This window comes from Pseudorasbora parva, chromosome 13, assembly GCF_024679245.1.
Source record: "Pseudorasbora parva isolate DD20220531a chromosome 13, ASM2467924v1, whole genome shotgun sequence".
In the NCBI taxonomy this organism is placed as follows: domain Eukaryota; kingdom Metazoa; phylum Chordata; class Actinopteri; order Cypriniformes; family Gobionidae; genus Pseudorasbora; species Pseudorasbora parva.
The window spans coordinates 44093185-44113014 of NC_090184.1; the positions used below are offsets into that span (position 1 = coordinate 44093185).

At 38.6% G+C, this 19830-nt stretch overlaps 2 protein-coding genes across 4 annotated transcripts in view; one reads left to right on the forward strand and one right to left on the reverse strand.

Moving 5' to 3' along the window:
- pi4kab (phosphatidylinositol 4-kinase, catalytic, alpha b) overlaps positions 1 to 19830 on the forward strand; it is a 102585-nt gene that overhangs the window by 36133 nt on the left and 46622 nt on the right. For all 3 annotated transcript variants that reach the window (XM_067414551.1, XM_067414552.1, XM_067414553.1), the window contains exons 20-28: positions 11215 to 11323; positions 11622 to 11758; positions 14656 to 14789; positions 15552 to 15634; positions 15866 to 15936; positions 16012 to 16136; positions 17174 to 17255; positions 17380 to 17463; positions 17544 to 17633. In XM_067414551.1, coding sequence (XP_067270652.1) covers positions 11215 to 11323; positions 11622 to 11758; positions 14656 to 14789; positions 15552 to 15634; positions 15866 to 15936; positions 16012 to 16136; positions 17174 to 17255; positions 17380 to 17463; positions 17544 to 17633 — 915 coding nt within the window. The remainder of the gene's footprint in view (positions 1 to 11214; positions 11324 to 11621; positions 11759 to 14655; positions 14790 to 15551; positions 15635 to 15865; positions 15937 to 16011; positions 16137 to 17173; positions 17256 to 17379; positions 17464 to 17543; positions 17634 to 19830) is intronic.
- serpind1 (serpin peptidase inhibitor, clade D (heparin cofactor), member 1) lies at positions 1223 to 9270 on the reverse strand. Its single transcript, XM_067414548.1, has 5 exons — positions 9124 to 9270; positions 7962 to 8878; positions 5202 to 5475; positions 2779 to 2923; positions 1223 to 1985 (listed from the first exon to the last, which is right to left on the reverse strand). The coding sequence occupies exons 2-5, from the start codon at positions 8875 to 8877 to the stop codon at positions 1794 to 1796; spliced, it is 1527 nt and encodes a 508-aa protein (XP_067270649.1). The 5' UTR covers position 8878; positions 9124 to 9270; the 3' UTR covers positions 1223 to 1793.

Below are 19830 nucleotides of genomic sequence, written 5' to 3' on the forward strand. Positions count from 1 at the left end.
ATCCCCTTACACTGCCCCTAAACCTACCCATCACACACACACTGCCCCTAAACCTACCCATCACACACACACTGCCCCTAAACCTACCCATCACACACACACTGCCCCTAAACCTACCCATCACAGGAAACAGTTCGCATTTTTCCTGTTTAAAAAAAACATAATTTAGTATGTTTTTAAGGCCATTTGAATTATGAGGACATTTGATATGTCCTCATAAACCACATTTATAGTGTAATACCAGTGTCATACCCATGTAGTTATACAAATTTGTGTCCTCATAAACCACATAAACAGGCTCTCACACACACACACACACACACACACACACACACACAAACTCTCACTCACTGACATACACGCACACACACACACACACACACACACACACACACACACACACACACACACACACACTAATTCTTACTCAGTGACATACACAACACACACACATAGACAACACACACACAAACTCACTCATACACACACACTCACGCACAGCCGAGGCCCATTTCATACTTTTTATATTTATTTTATTTAAGGATTTAATATATGACTTTCAGTAATATAATGTAAAGTTATTTAATAAAACCAACACAATTTATACCATTTAATAAAATAATTTATAGTAATATTTTAATATTATGATATTATTGTAACATTTAAATGACAAAGTAAACAGCATTTAAATATTATAATTTTATTATATATCTATTAAATTGTAAATAAACTGTTGTGAAATATTTTGTGAAGTAACTTCTTGATCAGAGTTGTGGATAACATTCAAATACAAATAAAGGTAGCAAAATTTTCTGGGCCTGTTTCTCATCTGATTTAATATGTAAACGTTAATGGAAAGGAAAAATGTTTTCGTCTTCTCTGGCCTTTAATGATTCCTGAGCTCTCCGAGGACGAGCGTGCACTTGGCGATCAAAGAGTACATTTGGCCAACGCATGAACATAACTAATCAAATATTTTGTTTACATAAAATGAGATAAATCTTGCTCTTTGTTTGTCATCAGATCCTGTGTTAAAATGCCATTTCTGGTCTTTTTTCATTAATCCCGTGTCTGTCCAAAAGCCGTAATTAAGTCTTGATTGCTCATGGTTGGACTTTACCTTTGCTGACAAATATTTACTCGTCTTGCAAAATGTCCTGCAGTGTTGTTGATGTACTCGAGCGTTGTTTTTATGCACCCTTTGAACAGATTACTGCAGTAAACCAGTCCTATGATTCATTTTATTTTCAACAACATGTTATGCCTCAAAAATACACAGACATTTATCTGTTCATGAACTTATTACTTTACAAAACTCATTTTACTTGATAAAACAAAACACAACCATCATCTGCTTTATATCTGGCTACTATTTTATACCATTATATCATTTTGAGTGTGAGTGTGAGTTTGTTTTTGTGAAATATGAGGACACAAATGTGTATAATGCCATGGGTATGACACAGGTATTACAGGAGAGGGTGAAATATGAGGACATTACCCATGGCCCCACTTTTCAAAATGCTTATAAATCACACAGGAGGAGTTTTTATGAGAAAGTAAAAATGCAGAATGTTTCCTGTGATGGGTAGCTTTAGGGGTTGTGTGTGTGTGTGTGTGTGCGTGTGTGTGTGTGTGTGTGTAATGGTAGGTTTAGGGACAGGGGCAGTGTAGGGGAATAGAAAAATACGGATTTGTACAGTATAAAAATCATTATTCATATAGAATGTCCCCACATTTCACAAAATAAACGTGTGTGTGTGTGTGTGTGTGTGTGTGTGTGTGTGTGCTGATTAGCTCTGTGAAGGGTCTACCACACGTCCCATGAACACAACGCAGCCTGTGCGATGCTCGTAGATGAGGAAGAGGAAGGGCCGGTCCACGACAAAGCGTGTCTGTGTGGATAACGGCATGAATCCGATGTGTGTCATCGCTGCCGCCTCTGTGCCCTCCTCATTCACTGTAATGGTGCCCTGATGCTTAAACTGAGAGAGAGGAGAGCTTACAGGAAGTGATGGTGCAATGAAAGGTCAAAGAGTGTGTTTTTATAAGAGATCAGGCGTAGGCGACAGTACAAAGGCCTGTTTGTCACATCTTATGATGCATATTTAATTCAAAGTGAGGCTGCAGATGTTTACGGGCAGTAAGATATTTGGAAAAGACTTTAGAATAATGGTCATTAGTTAACATGAACATGAACAAACTATGAACAGCAGGATTTTTATTAACTAATGTTAACGAAGATGAAAAAATACAGTAACACATGGTTAGTTCATGTTAGTTAATACATTCACTGCAAAAAATGCTTTTCCTACTTAGTATTTTTGTCTTGTTTCTCGTCTAAATATCTAAAATAAATTTTTACATTAAGAAACATTTACTAGACAAGTAAAAATGATTCTTATTTTGGGGAAAAAATACTCAAAATGAAGAGACTTTTTGCTTAAAATAAGCTAAATAATCTGCCAATGGGGTGAGAAAAATAACCTTGTTTTCTGTTTGATTTAAGATTATTTTTCTTACCCCATTGGCAGATTATTTATCTTATTTTAAGCAAAAACTCTCTTCATTTTGAGTCATTCTATCCCAAATCAAGACAATTAATTTTGCTTGTCTAGTAAATACTTCTTGTTTTAAGAATTTTTAGATGTTTGGACTAGAAACAAGACAAAAATACTCAGTAAGAAAAGCATTTTTTGCAGTGTTAACTAATGTTAACTAATGACCATTATTCTAAAGTGTTCCCGATATGGGTTGTATTTGTTTGGCACATATTACCCAGTTGATGATGACCTTCTCGGAGGTCATCGGGGAAAAGTCGCCCTTTTCCGTGAATGGATCCGTCAGGCCCATTTCCTTCAGGTGGTCAATCAAGTCATAGTTCTGCTCCAGCTTAAACCGAGGGAAAACCACCTCACGAGTCCTGCCAGGGACAAGTGCACAAAAAGAGAAGTTAAAATCATTCTTCAGTTGTATTCTGAAAATAAATCTGCATTTACGACGTCTTCCTGGATTGACATTTTTATCAACCCATCATAGATCAAACTCTCTGTCTGAACTGAACTGAACATACCATACCACCAAGTCATGTCTCTGTTATTTAAACAGCGCTTTTTACAGTACAGATTGTTATAAATCAGCTTTACAATGATAAACGTGACAATAATGTCAGCTCTACAGAAGACAATAGTGTTGTTATTCAGCTCAGCTCCGTTTAGTTGTAATGTGTCGATGTTGCAAAATTGAATGGGTTATAAAGCAGTTCTGCAAACTGGTTTCATCAGCCAGCTCAATTCAGTTTAACTCTTGTTCTCCTTCTATAGTGTCAGTGCAGGCAGATTCAATCATTCGCGATTCAAGCTCGTACACCGAAACGCTATTGTAGTTTTTAGACTGTCCAAGGGTCCACATTCATCCCTAAGTGACCGGGCAGACCAAACCGTAAGTCGTAGAAACTTGAAACTTTGAGGGAAGTTAGTACTCACATCGTCTACAACGTCACCAATGCTCGTCCCAATCGGCCTGACGGGGGCGCTACTGTGCTCAAAAGTATGTAATAGTGTTCGATCATCACCCGGGACAAATTTTCAGGTTTTGAGGATTTTTTCTAAACTTAAGCCAAATAGTCCTAAGTTTTTTCGCCTGACCATACCCAGACCAGTGCAGAAAGATTCTCTGGATTCCGATGGTCAATAATTATCAAAAAAGTTGAAATTTCGATTGACGTCTGCAACGGGATGACAAAATGTTTGAAATGGGTGTGGCCACTTTTACTAAAACGACTTGAACTGAATGAGATGATTTCACCAAATGTGAAAAAAAGGTCTGTGGTCATGTGAAAAAGGACACAGCGACTGCCCACTTGGTGGCATTATAAAATAAAATAAAAAACACGAAAATGGATATAGCTACGTATAGCTACTCAATCCGATTGACTGCCGATTGAAAACTGGCATGTGGTGTCTTAGTCCAAGGTGCCACAATTGTCTACGACGACGTTCGTGTATCTTGAAAAACACGGCTGATGTTCTGATTTCATTTCTAGTGAGAAATTACTAATGCAGTAATTAAACATTTGTTTCGTTCTCACCAAAGCTCTCTCTATTTTACTGTAGATCATTAAACTGTTACACTGCCTTAGTCTGTCTGAAATGAGTTTCGTGAGGTGCCTTCGTGCACAAAACGCTGCCTTACAAGCCATTGTCTGATAAGGTAGCGAGGCAACGGGTCAGCTGCTTAAGTTCAGACGCAGCCAATGTGAGCATCGATGCTCCCTGGGGTTTGCGGTGCATTCTTGGACTTTTTAGGGAGCGAACACTTCAGTGCACTGCCTTTGAGACAGGCCTTAAAATGGCCGACTCCCTGATCTGTGCCCTGACTGCTGAACTAGGGAGCTGATTGAGACGCACCTAAGGTTAACGGAGGCTAATCGTAATGAAGCTCACTGACCTACTGTAGGTTACTCAACATCAATTAACTGTTAAAATGCATTGAAACTACTATTCTTCCTTAGTAAATGACCTGTATTGGCTGTAAATGGTCTTTTCCATAAATGATCTAAGTGATTACATGCTTGCTAAATAAAAACACAATACCTTTTTATGAATGTGCTTAAAGGTTTGCCAGTTTTGAACCCTGATAATTGCTGCTTTCAGCTATAATATTACTGAATATTATTGAAATCAAAGGGAAATAATTGGTTAAAGGGATACTTCAGCAATGGGAAGATGAATGTATTTAATCTGTGTCATTAATATAGGAGAAATGTGAAATTATTTTGAGAAAAGCCAGAAAATGTATTTTTGTCTCATGGGGAAGAAAGACAACAATTCCCAGAATGCTTTGCTGCCTTACGAGGCCATTTCCAAAGCCATCGCTACTGGATTACTGGATCACTTTCCCACCGCATACATTTTCACAAAATCAGTTCAGTTAGAGAACAGACACTACAATTAAAGACTGAACGTGTCTGTTCAATATAATGTGATTTAGCCACTGAAGAAGTCAGTTCAAATATACTCCAGGGTTTCTACTGATATATACCATATGGTAATCGCTGAAGTAACCTTGGCTAAGAACTAAACCTAAACTTAACCCTAGAATCTGAGTGTTATCCCTAGACTAACAATAGTTTGCATCGTACTTTGTTCAGCACTTTAGGTGATTGACTCAATGACCTTGCAGACTTGTCCAGACTTTACCTGTTGGTCATGTTGTTAAGCCACTTGTTGATCAGGGTTGGGGAGATCTCCTGCTCCAGGGATCTCATTCCCGAAAGTTTCTGAGGAACGGCGATGAGCATGCTGATGTTTCCGGCGTAGGGCAGCTGCAGTATATCGCAGTTGAGCTCGTGGTCGGCCGCCGCCAGGTAACTTCCTTTGTTCTGCATCATGGGAACGCGCACCTGTTTCTTCTCATTGACACGGAATTGCCGGTAGTGTGTCAGTTCCTTCGGGAACTTCTGCTCCCACGTACCTGTGTTTGTTGCGACAGTGAACATTTATTTGTAAGCTACATGTATGCATGTATCATTTCGACTGCTAATCAAGTAGGGGGTCCAATCTTGCTCCTGGGGGGGCACTTTCAAGCAGAGTTTAGCTCACGTTCTAATTTAACACACCTAAACCAGCTAATCAAATCTTTAGGATCACTAGAAACGTCCAGGCAGGTGTTGTGGAGCTAAAGTCTGCAGGAAGGTATCCCTCCATGAGCTGGGTTGGCTTCTCTGATCTTCAGGTTTACATGTTATGGTTGTTTGGTGCAAGTCTAGTTAACATAGGTGAGGTTCACCAGCAAAACTTCCTGTAGCCAATAGGGACTTTCACACCGTGTAGTTATAGGAGCGTAGTTATAGAAATTAGCCACCAGGGCTGTTCCCCCTAGGGCCATTTTCCTGGTTGCATTCATACCGCCAGTAGGATCTTCTCAGGTCCTAAAGTCTGTTCCTGAATTATTTCTTAACCAAATATGACGTGCATAAATTATAAAAAAGAAAAGAAAATTCCAACCAGAGATAGGCCCGATAAAACTAAACCTCAGTCCAACCCAGACACAGCATCTCCAATCACTCACCACTGTAACCTTATAGTAATAAATGGTAAATGGACTGCATTTATATAGCGCTTTTAACAGACCCTAAGGCCATTCAAAGCGCTTTACATTTTTGCCTCACATTCCCCCATTCATACACTGATGGCGATGTCTGCCATGCAAGGCACCATCCAGCTCGTCAGGAGCAGCTGGGGTTAGGTGTCTTGCTCAAGGACAATTACATCCTACATCTGCCGTAATGTTATTTACTTGACCATAAGATGATTTAAGTTTATTTTAATCTATTCTGACAGCATTGTTGAACAGCTTGGCAAAAATGTGGTGCAAATGATTCAAAGGGACAGATCTATTAACAGCTTGCTCCAGTGCAAACCCTCTTTTGCCGTTAAAAAACTACTGTCAGGATTTACTAAAGACATGCAGTGAGAAATTAGTGCTGAAAGTTTTCCCTTTCTGATGCAAAATTTATGGGAGAAGAGTATCATGCAAAGTGATTTACTAAGGTTTGCGCTTGTCAATTTACTGGTGTTTGCGTCAATATCACCCAAAAAAGCATGTCTTAAACCAGACGCTAATGGGTAGATTGCATTGGTCATTATGGAAATTGAATATAGATGGATAAGTTATGCGATGGAAAGAGCAAAGAGGGCTAAGAGACACAATCTCCTGTGACAACTTGCAGTGCCACAAATCATAGCTTTCTATATATGCCCTTTTTATGTCCATCGTCCAGCTTGTAAATTAAGTGCTTAACTAAGGCTTCGACCAATCAACTTACACTTACCTCACTGGTAAATCCTATTGTGCTGGGTTAGACCCTACTCTGAAGTAGGAGCTAATTTAGTTCCCCGAAGAGCTAAATTTATTCCCAGTTCCTGTGGTGCAAACATGCCCAAAAGTTGAAACTTTCACCATTATTTCTAGAAACTATGAAGGTTACTCCAGTGGGAAAGACCCTTTTGAGGCTGGTTAACCGTATTCACAAGAAAGACCATGCTTATTTGACCAGCCTTAGTAGAAACAGGGAAGTCTTGCTGGTTAATGTAGTCAAGATGTTGGTCAATTCAGTCAGGCTAACATCAAGCCTGTTGCATTCAATGGTAGTACACTAAATTTTTACATGATTATTTAGAGGATTGGTTTGCTGACTATTTAAATGAATGGGGTAAACCAGTGGTTTCCAAAGCTGTCCTGGGGACTCCCCACCAGTGTACGTTTGGCATGGCTCCTTCATCTAACACACCTGATTCAACTTATCAGCTCATTAGTAGAGACTGCAAGACTTGAATTAGGTGTGTCCAGTGTTGGGTGTAATTAGTTTAATTTAATTACTTTTCCCTTGAAAAAGTAAAGTAAGGGATTACTCTTATTTTTTCTGTAATTTAATTACAGTTACTTCTGATGTAATTGAACTAAATACTAAATAATACATAATATACATAATTCAATAGTGGACTTAACATCAACATTTAAAGTCTAACTTTAAAATGCATGTTTTTATGTATCCTTCTCACATTTGTAATACTTTGGTCAGTTAAAAAGAGTAATTTATGTAGTTTTATATTATGTATTTGAATGAATTAAGAACCGTTTCATGTCTAACCTTGAATTGCTTAACTCGAGGGTTGATTTAGAAAGTAATTAAAAGTAATTAGTAATTAAATACTTTTTGGAGAGAGTAATTTGTACATCTAATTACACTATTGAAGATGTCATTAGTAACTATTCATTTTTTTTTTTTTTAGAGTAACTTACCCAACACTGGTTGTGTCTAATGAGGGAGACATACAAAATGTGCACTGGTGGGGGTCCCCAGGACAGGTTTGGGAACCACTGGGGTAAACCATAAGTCTCTTTTTCAAAAGAGTTTAGGTCTTGACTTGATGATCAACCACCTAGAATTGATTCACCTTTGAAGTAGAGGTAGTTCAGGAGCATCACTGCCATGTTTGGGTCGACGCTCTTCAGCGGTTCCTTTATCAGACCTTTGGTGATTTTCTGAATGCGCTGGTTGGCCTTCACTAGAAACGCCGGGTCGGCAAAATCAACAGACTGCGGCTCGGCAAAGTAGTACGTCTTTGCGTCGGCACGGAAAGCCTCCTCTACGCGGACGTTGCGTTTCACATACAGGTCGTTGACCGAGCGTAAGGTGTAGCCGAAGTTTCGTCTGAAGAGCCTGTGTGTGAGTTTGCGGAACAGCTTGTGCACGGTCGAGTTATCGTAATGTGTGCTGGCGTTGACGAATTCGTCAAATCCCAGAGTTTGGAAGAGTTGTTCGTGAGTGGTTGGGCCGGCTCCCAGAGACATCATTCCCATTGCGATGGAGATCCCGACAGGAGCAAGCAGAATGTTGTCCGTCTGGTTGAGTCGATTGCGCAGTTTCCGATAAAGCCGAAACCCGAAGCGGCCGTTGACGACATTGATGCGCTGCAGGCGCGTTTGCCCGTGGAAGAGCCGCAACAGACGTGCTCTGCGTATTTTGGGATCTCCAGGCTCAGAAAAGAGGTCAAGATCAGGAGCGGGGGTCGAAATCTCATCTATATGATCGCCTTCGCTGTAGTCATCCTCCTCCAAAACTTTATCGAAGTCGATGTAGTCTTCGTCGTCCAACCCCTCCAGAGGAAGGTCGTTCGTGACTGTGTTCTCCCGATGGAAATCCAACGGGATTGACTCCATGTCTGTGTTCCCTCCATCTGGAGAAAGTCCACGGGCATCCACCAACTTTTCCTTCTCAGCTCCAACAAAGTGTGAACTAAGATCTTTGACCCCAGCCAGAGCAGGGCTGCTCAAGACAGAGGCGACAACTATAACTTGAAAGAGCCACATCCTATGAAAACAAGCACAGGGAATATTGAACAATCGACAGCTTCACTAGCAGATATTACACACACATTTTTCTGAAATCTAACACTCAATGCTCATACGCATGTTGGCAAATCCAGGGCTGTAACCCCCATAGACAGTTTAGGGACATCCAATTGTGATTTTATAGCTTGATCGCCGAAATATAACACCAAGTGTCAGTCATCTTATGAAATCTTTAAGTCTTTAATGCTGGTTTGAGCTGCTTACCTGCTCTTTTCCTCTCTGTTTGTGTGTATGTGGACGTCCGTTTGTGGATTCGATCCCCAGCTGGACTTTGAAGTGGCTCTTCACTGATCAAACAGTGGAGAGTTCAAGCATTCTTCACATCTGACTTATTTAACCCTTCAAATGCACTCAAAATGACTACAAATAAACTATTAATAGCCTCTTATAGGACTTATGTTATCCTAGTTAAACTATAGGTTTAGTCCTGATGTCCCTGACAGCTGTATTAAATGTACTGAGGAAACATTGTAAGAAGAGAAAAGGTTCTTTGTGTGATTTGTCACCCGACTGAAAGGAGTTTCTACCTGGAAGTGAAATTGTGCTCATTGTATATTTACCCTGTAAATTTAGTTGCACATTTTAGTTTATTGATTTGAATTTAACATGGTCTAATCTCCTAAATCAAAGAATTGTCATGTAATCTTGCTTTGGGAAAACTGACATGTATAAATATAGGAAAAGTAAATGTCTTTAATGATGTGGACTCCCTTTATATATATTTTTTGACAAACCGATAATGTTAAATAATGTTTGTTCATTATAAAAAAAAAACCTGATGTGATAAGATACTGTATAGATCACTAACAATGTAATTTATTGTATTTTTTGTATAATTGTTACTTTATTTATTACAATTATACTTTTTTTATTATTACTGTATTATTTTATTATTCTAAATAAATTAAATTTAGATTAATAATATTTTATTTATTTTAAATACATTTATGGAAGTTTAATTTTACTGTAAATCAAATGTTTTGTTTTGTTTTATTTTATATATATATATATATATATATATATATATATATATATATATATATATATTACTAAATAATTTTTATTCTAAAATTACTATAAAATTAAGCCATATGTCTAACTAAGTTTTGTTCCAACTTTGAAGTTCACAAAGTTTTTGTTTAGGCGCTATACCAAAAATCATTTCATTGAATCTTTTTTGTTTTTTGTTTTGTTTCTCGAATTAATATCTACGGAACCTTGAGACTCAGACCTTTCCGACGATATGTGTGTTGTCAAGATTAGAATAGGTTTTGATTTATAAAGTGGTTAAAATATATTTTATAATATGAAACATGACTCCGCCCACTAGGGGAGGAGCTTGTTTAAAGAATGTAGAGTACCTTTGCCATGGTAACACAACGTCCAATTTCAAAACTGGTTTCACAGGATGACTTTTAAAAAATCTTAAAGGCCCACTGAAACGTGCCGCATTATTCAGTGTTTTGATGTAATTTCCTCTGAAACGGCTTCAGCTGTAAGCAGCTCCTCCCCTTTTTTGAAACAGTCAGTAGCGTTTCGTTAATATACAGTTTGACTAGAGCGGACCTTTCTGTTTGGTGAAGCCAGTTTCCTCTAACAGTGTTTACCATCATAATCTCCTCCATATCGCTTTGAAATGCAGCATTCTGTGCAGAATTCAAATGGGTCGATATGTGTGTCGTCTGCGCGGACTCGCTCATATGATCCGCGCTGCGCTCTCGTGTCTGCAGTCTAACTTTAGACCAGAGCCGTTGAGGTGTGTGCGCGGCTGCGGTGCGTGAAACTAACGTGAAAACAGACCTCAAATGAAAGCATATTAACTCTGAATCGTTTCCTATCACATATATAGTGTGCTATGGGCCTTTCACCGTGTAGAAATTAGTAAATGTGTGTTAACTGACCGATTTCAGCTGCCGCTTCAGCAGCGTAGGGGGCGGGCTTTAGATTCTAGAGAGCATTTTGATTGGACAGAAGATTTGACGAGAAAGTGAAGTCTGCGATGATGTCACCAAAATCTGAGATTCGTTTTAACGGAAGTGGGAGACTGTAAATTTTGAATGCTTATATCTCCTAAATGCAAATGTTGTCATAGTTTTGGAACATACCAGCTTATTCATAACTTTAAGGCTAACACAGTCTAAAAAACTTAAATTTTGATTTCAGTGGACCTTTAAGCTTTCAAATGAATACCTAATTTATTATTACTAAAACATGTGATTTGAAAATAACGAGATAAATATAAAGATCACCGGTTAAAGTATTTAATTGGCTGTTTCTTTGTTTAATTTCATGCAGTTGACCCGCCGGTTGCCCCCCATTAAGGAGGCCAAACCCCGCCTGCAGAAGCTCTTCAGAGATTTCTGGCTCTATTCTGTGGTCATGGGTTTTGCTGTGGAAGGTTCTGGTAAGAAAAAGAAAAAAAATTCACCATCACTGAGAGCATTTATACACAATCTGAGCGTCTTCTCCAGCAGGATCGAGTTCTCTCTCGCAGTGTTTCAACACTCTAAAAAATGCTGGGTTAAAAACAACCCCAGTTGGGTTAAAATGGACAAACCCAGAAATTGTGTTGTATGAATGGGTCCATTCACTGGGTTCAAACTACCTAATTTCTGGGTTTGTCCATTTTTAACCCAACTTGGGTTGTTTTTAACCCAGCATTTTTTTGAGTGTACAGAAGTGTGTGTTTGCCTGTGTTTCAGGTCTGTGGCCTGAGGAATGGTACGAGGGAGTGTGTGAAATCGCCACTAAATCCCCACTGCTCACGTTCCCCAGTGGAGAGCCGCTGCGTTCAGAACTGCAGTACAACTCGGCACTGAAGAACGACACGGTTACTCCGGTATCCACACACTCTGTGTTATTTTACAGCTGTGTTAACTGAGTCAAGTGTTGAGTTTATGCAGCACACTACTGTTTGACACTGTATTGCAGGAGTAGTATACAGCAAGGCCGTAACCATGTCTTGAAAGCTACACTGTGTAACTTTTTTAGTTTATTCTTAGCTAAAAACACTTAGTTCTTTCAAAAATATATGTGCTCATTAATGTATATTTACTTCTCTCAAGTAATAAAGTATTCTCGTAAGTTTATAATATGCCATTGAAAATACATACGGGTGAGGGGTTCGGATGCCGGTCGCCATGTTGCTCCTCCATCTTGAAAGTACAGTAGCCAAAGAGGGACATACCCGTAAATTCAAGCTTCGCCTTTCGCGTTTTAACACTCGATGGCACCGTGTCGAATGTGAAGAGGGGGATTGCCATGATGATCTTGGAGTAAATCGGTCACCATAGGAGTTCAAACGAAATCTGAATTGAGAGGAACAGAAACTATTATTCACTGGATGGTCATATACCTTTACACCGCTAGATGGGGGAAAATATCACACAGTGTAGCTTTGAACATTGGGGGGGGGGGAATCAATTTTTATAAAGAAATAAAGAAACAACATAAAGAAAAAATAGAAACAGAGCAGTTAACATAAAGAAAAAAAAACAGTTAATGAAATACTAGGTCTAATTCTAGTTGGGAAATAATCCTTTTGGGACTATTTGCAAACAATATTTGCATTAATACGAAGATTTTCGGAACTAATAATATATTTGATGCAAATTAGTGAATAAATGCATAGATCTGCTGTTGATATTTGAAATCCCCAGTGGTCTGGTGGTAGAATTTTTGTAAACCATGGCAAAGGTTCCAGGTGCTAATCCGCATATATATATATATAATTTTTATTTTTATTTTTTTATTTTTTTATTTTTTTTAATAAATCAGCACTAGGTAACTTTTCAATCTTCATAATATATTTTCAAGACTCTTGTGACGATACATCGACTTACAATAGGTTGAATGACACATCTGCCATAGCCTGATGGTGTCTGTATCGTTTTTAATCGTACTTTTAAACTTCGGGTTTCGGGTAGTAACCCGAGAACAAAAAGAACTACAAAATTCGACTGCTTTACGGCATATACGTCACTTCCACCAACACACACACTTCCTTACATTCGGACGTGCGAGCCCAACTTTGTTCGTCGGATAATATAGTCATGTCCGAAGCAGCACAGACAAATCAGAAAGAAAAGGTTTTGTTGGAGGAAAGCAATAAGAGGAAACGAAAAAGAGCTGTGATTAAAGGCAGGACGAGGATCAACATGTGACCAGCGTTTGCTCGTCGGCGTGAGCTGAAGGAGGCGTGCCCGACCGATGCTGTCCTGCTTGTTACGGTGATTACCGACCACTCAAACATTGAACTGAAGTATCATATAGATTCTGTAAAACGCTAACCACTAGACTACTATAATGACGCTGGCTTGTAAACGTGGGCATCGTGATTATTTGGCGTTTGAAAAAAATAAAACTCATGAAATGATATTCATATGACATGCTGAAACATCTGCCACTGACTGTACCTGGGATGAAGACATTTCCCACGCGCCGCCAGAAGAACACCTGCATGTGAACTCCTCTTGCAGTGTTCAGGGGAACTGTTAGTACTGCACCGACCCGCGGGGATGCTTTTATGAAGTTATTTGGCCCGCACCGCACCACTGTATATATTTTTACAACCCGCCCCGCACCCGCGACCATTAAATAGACATACGGGGTCCGCGGGTTATGAGACGACTCGCTCATTACTAGTTCAGGGCTATCAGGGTAGCCATGTCAACAAATTCACGCGCGATGGCATCCTCTGTTGTAGGATGACAGAGTTTACGACAGTAGTTGAGGACATTATTTTTTCCCAACTGTAGGGGGACCCCGAGAGCAAAAGTTACCCAGTGCTGCTTTAAAATCAAAGATGTTTGTCATTGATTGTATATTAAGAGCATGGACACGTTTGTGTGCGTTTTGTTTTGTGATTTCGCCGAGAAGAATAGTCTCTCTCCACAAACGTATTAAGTGATAGATTGAAGCGCTCGTCTGTGTTAAGGCTGTGTGCACGAGGCAAAAGAGACCGCAAACCCTGCCTACTTTTATTTGATTGGCCATCTCTATCATTTTGACATTGACGTGCGCCTTTAGACCTGAGGCAAACCAGACTAAAAATGTAATTTTTAAAGGTCCCGTTCTTCGCGTGTTTTCGAAGCTTTGATTATGTTTACAGTGTGCAATATAACATGAGTTCATGTTTCGCGTGTAAATAAACACAGTATTTTTCACACAATTTACTTATCTGTACAGTGCTGTTTCCTCTGTCCTAAAAACGGCCTGATGAGTTCCTTGTTCTATGAAGTCCCTCCTTCAGAAACACGTAACGAGTTCTGATTGGGCCAGCGCTTCCCGTGTTGTGATTGGACAGCAGCTTAGCGCACTTTGCCCGGAAAGGTCCCGCCTCTTACCATAACGGGGAGATTCGCTGTAGGCTTTGAAAGGGAACTTCTGTTAAATAAAATATTTCACTTGGCATTGAACTTTGAGCTTTATAATTTTACAGGTATTATTTATGCTCCAACAGCAACACTACACACTAACTAAAGTTTGAAAGATGGAATCGCGAAGAACGGGACCTTTACACTTTTTGTCATCCTAACATACAGAGTTCTGCGTAATGAAATGCAGCAGAACGGTGAAAAAATGTCAAATATTAGGGGGTACAATTTGGCCATTTCTAATTTTTTGGGGGAACTTGTCCCCCTCGATGTCTATGGTGGTTACGGCCCTGGTATACAGTATATAAGAGTTTCCCAATCTGAAAAGCCCTTGTTTGTATAATAATGTCCTGTTTTGAAGGCGGAGTTGAGCGAGCTGCGCAGCACCATCATTAATTTGTTGGATCCGTCACCGGAAGCCGCCGCCCTCATCAATAAACTCGACTTCGCCATGTGCACTTACCAGCTGTCTGTCTACCGACTGGAGTACATGAGGTTAGAGACGCTTCACTTCCTGTTTCCAGTCTTTCTGACTTTATGTTGAATAGCTCCTCTCATTATCCATCATTCCTTCACCCTTTTTGCGCGAGCAATGGGAGTAACTTCCATTAAACTGTAAACAATCAGCTCTGAAAATAGTGATATATTCTATTTACACCGTGTAAAAGTAGCATTTCTTTGCATTGTATAAATATTAGATCCTATTTATACTTTATTTTGACAGAGACATACTATTTGCACCTCAGTGCAAATAATAGCACAGTGTAAATTATTATATTTATTTAAATTATTAAATGGATGCCGCCTTAATGGGACAATAAAAGCCCTCCCTAACCCTACCCAATACATTATTTTATCATTATTAAACATTTCGTTAGGCAATTTATTTCCAGATTGAGAGCATTTTCTTAATTTTTTATTGAGATTAAATGCCTTTCTGGTGTGATTTGTGGTGGGAAAAGCTAGCTTGGCAAAAGGCGGATTCAAATCCGGGTTGATCACGTCAAAACCAAAATCCTTTAAAGGGATAGTTCACTTTAAAATTAAAATTTTGTCATCCTTTACTCACCCTCAAGTTGTTTCAAACCTGGATGAATTTCTTTCTTCAGCTGAACACAAAGGAAGATATTTTGAAGAATGTCAGTAACCAAACAGTTAACTGGAGCCATTGACTTCCATACTTCCATTCTCTCTCTCTCTCTCTCTCTCTCTCTCTCTCTCTCTCTCTCTCTCTCTCTCTCTCTCTCTCTTCCACAGGATGTTGTACTCGAACGATGCCGACCGCTTCCAGGTGATGTTCAGATACTTCGAGGACAAAGCCATCCAGAAAGACAAATCCGGTCAGAAGCAGGATTTCTTATGGTTGATTTAGAAGATTCAGATATATATATATATTTATTATATTATCAAATCAAGAGTTATTGAAACTCTCAAATAATCTTGAAACACATTAGGTTTAATCACATGATCTTTAGGGTTAATTTAATGTAACTAGTAAAATCATCACAAATATATCGTGAATATTCAGCCGTGCATCTTTATCACGTCTCGATCTCTTTCTCTCCGCACAGGCATGATGCAGTGTGTGATTTGTGTCGGTGATAAAGTGTTTGAGGTTTTCCTGCAGATGATGGCTGAGAAAGTGAGTCGAGTGTTTGAGGATCTCTGAATGCCGTATTGATCGCTCATTGGAGATAATGGCTGTGTTCTGTTTCAGCCCAAGACTAAAGAGCACGAGGAGGAGCTGGAGCGTCACGCTCAGTTCCTATTGGTCAACTTTAACCACACCCACAAGAGGATCCGCAGAGTGGCAGATAAATACCTCTCAGGACTCGCAGAAACGTACGATCACTTTCTGTCTGTCTGTTGAGCTCCATAGCTGTTAAAGCATCACTTAAACCACTGTAAACTAAACAACTTCAACCAAAATTAGGCTTATTCTTGTAGTTTTTGTGTTTTTTATGTTAGAGTATAAAGTTTCACAAAATATCTGCAAGCACTGAGTTGTGGTTGCTTTTAACTTCTTTTGAAACGACAAAATGCGCCGAAAATTTCTCAAACTTGTCACGAGAATCATTTATAAATCTGTTATCAACATAAGAGCTTTAAGGTCCCTGCAGTTTTAACCCAGAATATAAGCTCTATAGTTTAACGTTTGAAAGTAAAGAAATTAAGACAGGCACAAATATTAGTACTGTACATTTCCTGATGTTCTGTAAAATAGTTATTATTATTATTAAAATACATAATTTTTGTTTTGTCATTTTTATTTCAATAGTATTATTGATATAGCTAAATATTTATTTAGTGATTTTATTAAATATTAATAATAATTAAAAGTATACTTATGAAATATTAAAATATTGAAATTATCAAATGAAATGTATAATATAAAATATAATATCATAAAATAATATTATTATTTCATAATAATAATAATAATAATAATAATAATAATTCCTGTTTGTTTATCTCTCTCAAAAAACAAACAAACCAAAAGCTCTAATCACTGTTGGTCCATTATTTTTATGTAATAATTAATTAATGTTGATTATCATTAATATTATTTGTATTTTATTACAGTAGTATTATTGCTAAAGTAAAATGTTCGATTGTATTGTATTAATGTAATAATAATACTAACTATAATACATTTTTTAGTATTTTTTTATTACAACAGTATTATTGCTATAGTAAGATATTGATTTCATTGTATTAATTTAACAATTATAATAAATAAATGTTTAGATTTTATTACAGTAGTAATATTGCTATAGAAAACAATGTATTGATATAATTGTATTAATTTACTACTACTACTAATAATAATATTAATAACAAAAATCTCAAACACAAGCTGTCACATCTGTGTCCTGTAGGTTTCCTCACCTGTTGTGGAGCGGGAGAGTTTTGAAGACCATGTTGGACATCCTGCAGACTCTGTCTCTGTCACTGAGTGCCGTCAGTACAACACACACACACACACACACACACACACACACACACACACACACACACACACACACACACACACACACACCAATATAACGTGTCATTCACTGAACCTCTGTTTAATGTTAAACAGGACATCCACAAAGACCAGCCGTACTACGACATTCCTGACACGCCGTACAGAATAACGGTCCCAGACACACACGAGGCGCGAGAGGTGAGCCTGAGCCCCTGAGCCACGAATGTGCTCGCAATCTGAGGCCAGTGTGTTGAAATGTGTTTGTGTGTGTTGTCCAGAGCATCGTGAAGGACTTTGCCGCCCGCTGTGGAGAGATCTTAAAGGAGGCCATGAAATGGGCCGCCTCCGTTACCAAGTCTCATCTCCAGGTGAGCTCAAGTCGCATAATAAGCACTAAAACTGTGTGCTTTGAGTCAGAGATGTGTTTAATATACTCCTATCAGTAATGCGCTGGTCAGTGTATTAACAACCCGCACCCGACCGACGTTTTCAACTAACCCGCCCGCAACTCTGACCGCAAAAAAAAACGTGTTGGGAAACCGCCAATCGGGCATTTTGTCCCGCGTCAGGAAAGGGGTTTAAAGGGCTATAAATGGTGGCCTAAAACAGAAGATTAGCTACTTATTTTTAGCTTTCCTTGCGCTGTGTATAATAATATTGAATCAACCGTTGATTGAACCATTGAGATGGTTTCTTCTCGCCTCTATGGCTACACTAATGCTGGAATGCAGAGGATCCTCCTGGCCAGTGTATTTCATAGTTAATTGTGTCTAGTACTATATAAATTCTTTTTATAAAGTAATAAAGAAATCTTTATTTCACATGAACCGACGATTTTTGGATCAACCCGCGCATCACTGACTCCTATGTGTTGCATGATCATGCACTCATGGACAGTTGAATTCCAGTCTTATTCCTGTCCCATCAAAAAAAAAAATCTTATATGGTAACACTTTAGTATAGGCCCAATTCTCACTATTAACTAGTTGCTTATTATCATGCATAGTACTAGGATATTAGCTCTTTATTAGCACTTATAAAGCACATATTAATGCATGATCATATTCTACATCCATAATCCTACTTGTCTGCTATCACCAGACCAATGTTCAATCTTAAAGGACAACTCCGGTGAGAAATGGCCCTAGGGGTAATTAACCCATGGTTACCGAGTAGATCGTTCTCTGGGATGCGTTTTCTTGAAAATCGAATGTAAAGAGTTTCATCTCTAAAAACAGATTAGCTTATAACGCTTGTCTATGGGGCATAGAATAAGTCAAATTAAATCGCTAGTTAATACCACTAACAAGGCTCAATATAGCCTCACACTAACACGGCAGCATACTGAGGGTCTCTACATGCAAACCAAAGCATTGAGAACTTTGTAAGAGTACAAACAGTTTAATAAGAAGATACTTTATAAACACAGTACATTACGCTTATACAGACAGACGCCATCTTGGAAAACAGTCTCGACCAGTCGAGCTATGAACGCTGTGCTAAGAGATGAACTGTGACTGTGAGTCTCATATGGGAAACCTTCTTCCCTTGCAGTTAGTCAACCATATATTTTGATAAACAGATATAATTCATGCATTTCCATGTAATTAGTCTACTGTTAGTGTGAGGCTATTTTGAGCCTTGTTAGTGGTATTAACTAGGGATGGGCATTTTCCCAAAATATTGTATTCGAATATTTGGGCTCATAAAAATCGAATATTCGAATATTCGTTTATTTAAATGAGGTATTTTGAGAAAATGAGAGAGATGTTTCTTTCTTTTTTTCTCTAAACATGTCATCACCATTTCTGAACAAGCTTATGATTAGGCAATGTACACAACACGCTTACGTTATATCTTAAGGTTTTTAAAACATTAAACAGTGTGTAAAAAAATGCCTAAAGAACAAAAGCATTATAAGCTCAAGGAGCACGAGCACAGAGCGCGTCAGTTAGCGTGACGTACACACACACACACACACACACACACACACACACGTCAATGGCTATAGCCTACCGACCTGTGTGTGTGTGTGTGTGTGTGTGTGTTTGATATGGCTGATGTGTTTACTTTGTATTGTTTCACATTTTCATGTAGAGAGAAACTATAATATTATTGGATTATGATATTATTCTCGGGTGAGAAAATGCGCCACTGACAGGCGTTGCGGAGACAAAGATAACGGTTAAGTGAAGTTTGAGTGAAGAACTTTGTGTTTTCTGTTCATAAACCCTCAAAGAACTTTAAAGGAAGCATTTGTCTCGAGATCATTTTGCTATCATAAGTTATCTCACTCTCACTCGGGGTAGCTACAGATGAGCTTACCTGCACTCCTGAGCAGTGATCGCTCATTCCACTGGTGTTTGGATTTCATGTGATTCTCGTTTGTGGTGGTGATATCATTATAACTCAGTTTCAGTAATTGATTTCATCAAAAGTAACTCCATTTTGTAACAGCATTTTCAATTTTCATCGAAGTAATTCCAAACATTGCGAGGCAGACGACGACATTGTGATCAAATGCACTTAACTTATTAACCTGCTCCACAACGCCACCCAGTGGAT

What these genes read in the sequence shown, in the direction of transcription:
- serpind1 (XM_067414548.1), bottom strand. Translation starts at nt 8,877, where the DNA reads ATGTGGCTCTTTCAAGTTATAGTTGTCGCCTCTGTCTTGAGCAGCCCT. An exon ending in CTTAACAACATGACCAACAG is followed by an intron (nt 2,924 to 5,201) that starts GTAAAGTCTGGA and finishes TGTCCCTGGCAG; the next exon opens with GACTCGTGAGGTGGTTTTCC. An exon ending in AGAAGGTCATCATCAACTGG is followed by an intron (nt 1,986 to 2,778) that starts GTAATATGTGCC and finishes CCTCTCTCTCAG; the next exon opens with TTTAAGCATCAGGGCACCAT.